The 5993-nt window shown below is 39.5% G+C and overlaps 1 protein-coding gene across 1 annotated transcript in view; it reads left to right on the top strand.

Moving 5' to 3' along the window:
- The first annotated feature begins 1973 nt into the window (after positions 1-1973).
- LOC136832107 (uncharacterized) overlaps positions 1974-5993 on the top strand; it is a 132709-nt gene continuing 128689 nt past the window's right edge. Inside the window, exon 1 of the mRNA XM_067092787.1 lies at positions 1974-2729. Coding sequence (XP_066948888.1) covers positions 2115-2729 — 615 coding nt within the window. The 5' untranslated portion in view covers positions 1974-2114. The remainder of the gene's footprint in view (positions 2730-5993) is intronic.

Genomic DNA, 5993 nt, shown 5'->3' on the forward strand with positions numbered 1-5993 from the left:
GGTAAAAGAAGACCGTAATAGAAAGTCTCAGTAGTAGAAGCTCCTGCAGAAGGCGCAGAAGAAGAAGAACGAGGAAGAAGATGAGTCCATGAAGGAAGGAAGGATCTCTCTCTGGAGGGCTGAAGAAGGAAGGGGATTGGAGGAGAGGAAGGGGGAGGGGGTGGGGTGTGGAAGAAGGGCATGTGGCAAGTAGTGGCGAGGACGCGCGCATCTACAAGTGGCTGGTTGGTCCCAGGTCCCAGGAACGGGTCCTTTAGCAGGACGCAGGAGGTTGTTGTCGCAACTTTCACTGACGTGCCTCCAGGGAGGAGATGAGTGAGGCAAGTCACTCCTACTACTCCTACTCCTACTCCTCCTCCTCCGCCTCCTGCCCTTCTGCCTCTCCTAACAAGTCCCTCTCTTTTTGTATATGAGCGTTTCCGACCACCTGGAATGACCAAAAAGGATTAAGTTTGCTTCTCGCAGGAGCGACAGTGTGTGTGCCAAGGAACAGGTGTCCCTTCTTCTTCTTCCCCCACTCGAAAGATGTGGCTTGAAAACAACTAATTGCCTGGAAAGTGACTGCAATTCAACTCTTAAGTCAGTGCCCAGTGACTTTTGACGTGCCTGGCTAACGTACAAATCAAGTCGTAAGACTGGAAAGAAGCTGTGCTCGCGTACTTTCCAATAGCTCACAAGGGCGACCCGACAAAGAAGATGCGCTGGGCAGCATCCTAACTTTCCCGCGGCCCGACAGCGACTGCTCTGGCGAGTGGTCACTTGCTATTCACCTCTCGTTCAGTGGCTGCCTCGGGGTGAAGATGCACCGCCTACCCACATTAACCAGCCAATCACGCTCGGCCTTCCAGTTCTTCTGTCACCGAAAACGAGTTTAAGAAGTTTTTTATGTTCGCGTTCGATTAAGGACATGACGTTAATTCGCGCGAGTTTAATCCGCGCTAATTGGTGCAATTTGCATCCAGGGGTTTTTTTTCTGCGAAAAAAGCGTCTTCCGTTGGGACAGGTGATGCCGAAGAAGATCGATCTCCTTTAAAAAGTAATCAGCCCTTCTCCTTACCGTCTTCTCCATCAGGACCTGTCCGATCGGAACTCCCTCGCGCGCACTGGGTCGTAGTGGGGTCATCCCAGGAACTAGATAGACTTCCAGACTTCCAGGGACTGCTGCAAAGGCCGAGTTGCGATCCGCTCGCTCGCTCAAAAGCCCAGGTTACGTGCGACGGAATGTGTCCTGCCTTCTTCGCGCGTCCGTCCGCGAACTACTTCTGACGAAGGTTCAGTGAGAAGGAACGGCGTGTCCTTTGAAAAGTGGTCTGGTAACTTATGCAATTCAATTACCTGCACTGTGCCATAGGGATAATTATCAAGTTGGAAAGAAGAGGACTTTGTGGAAAAGGCGAAAAGGAAAACAAATAACAGAATTACTATATCAGTAATGACCCTCTTCGTGAATCTGACGTAAGGTGAGAGAATTCTCCAAAGGTGACTCAAGTGGTAATTATTAAGATTTAAAGAAGAGGACTTAACAGAAAAGGGGAAAAGGAAAACAGACAACGTAATACTATTTCAGTAATGACCCCGTTCACGAATCTGACGTAAGGTGAGATACTTCAAGCCCAGGACCACGGGAGGTGACTCAAGTGCTTGCGTGTCTTTGCTTGCGTTTGAATGCAATGATTTCCGTTTCCCAGTAGTGCATTTCCTGAAAGATCATTCAAATAAATCTGTGTTTTCGGTGCGTTATGAGATCGGAATGATTTACACGCAGAAATACTTTATGAAGTTCAGACGCTTTTCGTGTGTGATTCCTGATAGCGAGTGAGCGAAATTGTCTGGGATTGTGACCCTCCCCCCTTAGAAAAAGTTTCATGGCTGTCGAAATTGTCTGGGATTTGTGATCTCCCAAAGTGAAGTTTAATGAAGATCGCAATTGTCTGGGATTTGTGACCTCCCGAAATAAAGTTTCCTGAAGGTCGCAGTTGTCTGGGATTTGTGGCCTCCCGAAATAAAGTTTCCTGAAGGTCGCAATTGTCTGGGATTTGTGACCTCCCAAAATAAAGTTCCTTAAAAGTCGAGATAAGTCAATGATGACCCATCACGTTTCCGAGTGACTCAGTATGGAATCTCTGGTAGACAAATGCAGCAGTGGTTTGTTAGTGGCGTCTCCCCACCACGGTATCATGTACAGCAAGATGCTCTGTAAACTGGACAACCCGAAGGGCGTAGATAGCAGATCTCCACCCCCTCTCCCTCCTTCTGCTGCTACGCCTTCTTCGACGCCTTCGTTATTAGATCGTTCCCCAAGCATGACGCCCTCATCCACATTGAACTGCTCATCTTCTTCCTCGCCTAGTACCACCCCTTCGTATGCCTACGCCCTCAGCGTGACGCCTTCCGCTGCTGCTACTGCCGCAGGGGGGCCTGTTCTCCTCACGCGCCCCTCGAGTGGGAACTCGCCCAAAGCGATGACTCGATCGCCGAGTATCACTCCAACGCTACCGGCCTCCTCGCCGAGTGCAACGCCCAACCTCCCCCTCCAACACCTGCCTCTCCACCACCACCAACACCACCATCATCTCCAACTCTCTTCGTCATCTCCGAGTGTGACCTCTTCCTCTTCCTCTTCCTCCTCCTCTTCCTCCTCCTCCTCTTCCTCCAACTCTTTCACCTGCGAGTCTCCCAAGAAACAGTTGCTTCCGGCTCTGGGGTTGGCCCAAGAAGAATCAATCAAGGTGAGTTGAAAACTGAAAGTCTTTAGATTGAAATTACTACCCTAATGCTATTCTTCTTGCAGTTTAATACGTTTTGTATGTATTAATTAATTTATTAATTTTTTTTTTGTTTCTTAATAAGCGAGATCTCTTATTTCTTTATTTCCCTTTGCCTCCTCTTACTTCTTCCTAATGAACACCATAATATCCTTTGGAAGCTTGAATTTCAAGTCAGTGGCCCCTGTGGGCTTGTTCCATATGAATAGGTTTCATCTTTTGATAAAATATAAATAAATTAATAAATAATAACAGGAAGATGGAATAACCTTATTGGTGTAATGTTATTGGTTTGTTATTATATTTGTTATCTGGGATCATTCGTTTTCTTGATAAGGGAAGGGTTGTTAAGGAATATTAATGAAAAGGACGAATTAACATGTATGTATATTTGGATGTAGAATGTATCTCTCTCTCTCTCTCTCTCTCTCTCTCTCTCTCTCTCTCTCTCTCTCTCTCTCTCTCTCTCTCTCTCTCTTCCTTCTACTTTGTCTGGTCTGTTTTACATATATGCGTACACATAGTAACTTGCACATGGTTTTTACACACTATATATATATATATATATATATATATATATATATATATATATATATATATATATATATATATATATACATACATACATACATACATACATACATACATACATACATATATACTGACTTCACACTAACATTCGAAAGATTATGTAACAGTCCTGGTATTTAGACCACGAAAAAGAATGTCTAATTGTAAGTGGTTAAACGTTCACGATTTTTCTCAACCAGTCGTATTATTTTTTGAATATAGAAACCGACGCTTGCTTATGTTAATGAAAACTTGCCTTGTGATTTCTTAAATCTTTCCAGATCAAGAGTAGGCCTTATAGTCTCTCTCTCTCTCTCTCTCTCTCTCTCTCTCTCTCTCTCTCTCTCTCTCTGTCATATATATATATATATATATATATATATATATATATATATATATATATATGTTTATATTCTCATATATATATATATATATATATATATATATATATATATATATATATATATGTTTATATATATATATATGTGTATGTATATATATATATATATATATATATATATATATATATATATATATATATATATATATATATATATATATATATATAGAGAGAGAGAGAGAGAGAGAGAGAAAGAGAGAGAAAGAAAAAGAAGAAAAGAAGAGAGAGAGAGAGAGAGGCTATAAGGCCTACTCATTGATCTGGAAAGATTTAAGAAATCACAAGGTAATTTTTCATTAATATAAGCAAGCGTCGGTTTCCATATTCACAAACTAATACGACTGCTTGAGAAAAATCGTGAACGTTTAACTGCTTGCAATTAGACATTCTTTTTCGTGGTCTAAACACCAGGACTGTTATATAATCTTTCGAAATTTAGTGTGAAGTCAGTAATTAAATGATGATCGCGTCACCGATTGCTTATAATTCAGTGGTCACGTTATAATTTATGGGTAATTAGCGAGCTTATTTTAAATTAAAATTAATTATAACTCATTAAATTTTATAAAGAAGGCATCGTTATCTAAATATAAGTATTATCACTCCTTACAAACTTTTTACACTCTCTTAAAAGGCACAAAACGTTGAAAAACAGTCACTAATTTTCGCTGCATCCATAGTTTTAGGGCAACGCGCCGCTACCCTTTTGAAGTTAATTTGTAAACCTATAGCGTAATTCTATACAGAGTTACGTAGATTTTTTATTTGTTTTAGCCCTTCAGATATTTTGAAGTTGAACTCTGTAGCTGGATGCAAATAAGGATTTTGTAATAGTTTTGGATAATATTATGACGTTTCTTAATTTCTTGCCCAAAGTATTAGGAAATAAGGAAGTTAATTTGGAAACCTATAGCGTAATTCTATACAGAGTTATGTAGACTTTTGTAGTTGTTTCATCTGTAAAGGTACTGTGCAAAAGTCTTATGAATGGGGATATTGTAATATTTTTGGAAGATATCTCTGACCCAAAGTATTAGGAAATGAGGAAGTTGATTTCTAAACTTACAGCGTAATTCTATACAGTTATGTAGACTTTTGTAGTTGTTTCATCTCTAAAGTTACTGTGAGGGTGAACTCTGTAGCTGGATAAGTCATACACAAGTCTTATAAATAAGAATATTATAACAATTTTGGATAATGTCGTAACGCTTCTTATATCTCTGGCCCTAAATGGTAGAATATAAGGCAGGGGGAAAACGCCACGAGTACTTTATTGTGCATCTGCCATCTATGGTAGGCGAGCTGCTGCGTAAAAAGTATTGTATTACTGAAGTACAGGAAAGGTGCCCTAAAATGAAAGCCTTGTTCTTCGGCTTCTTCTTCTTCTTCTTCTTCTTCTTCTTCTTCTTCTTCTTCTTCTTCTTCTTAGGCGAGTGCTCTCTATTATGTTGTTCAATTTATATTTATTTTGGTTAGCTTCGCAAAAGACTAAAAAAAAAATTATCATTACAGTATTCATTATTATGCAATCCGCTTTAGTAAACAGAAACAAATGAGGGGAATTATTATTATTATTATTATTATTATTATTATTATTATTATTATTATTATACAACCCAGTTGAGTAATTAGGTATAAATGGAGGAAAATTTGATGATGATGATTATATTATCACTGTACTCATATGTTCTACAATGACTGTGATATGTAGCAGGGTAGAGATGGCAAGTCTCTCTCCAAGGGTCGTTAAGTACTGTCCCTAAGAAGCACTGATCAACATCTCTCCATATGGCTGGAAAATGAATATATGAATACAAATTGCATTTGATAATAACAGAGATTATATTTTCGTTATTACCCTGAAAATCATAAAAGAATTTTATACCACTGAATTAAAACATATGTTACTCTTTTATCTCTTGGTTAATCAGTACAGAATTGAAAGCTAACTTCTGATGACTAAGCATAAATAAATGTCCATTTTCTCTGGGCAATTCAGCAGCTGTTAGCAGGTGTTTAATGAAGCTTTAACAGAAGGTACTTTCTCGTTGGCTAATTTTGATTCAGCGCTATAATTGGCGTTACAAAACTTAGGGTTATCGACACGGAAGCAGCTAGCTGTTTGGTGAAGTAATTAAATTTTATTAGGAAAGAGAAAAAATCTTACAATTCTCGATACATTATACTTTCTCGTTGACTAATTTCGTTCAGCACTAATATTGGCATTACAAAACTTAGGGTTATCGACACGGAAGCGG

Source organism: Macrobrachium rosenbergii, chromosome 49, assembly GCF_040412425.1.
Source record: "Macrobrachium rosenbergii isolate ZJJX-2024 chromosome 49, ASM4041242v1, whole genome shotgun sequence".
NCBI classification, from domain to species: Eukaryota; Metazoa; Arthropoda; class Malacostraca; order Decapoda; family Palaemonidae; genus Macrobrachium; species Macrobrachium rosenbergii.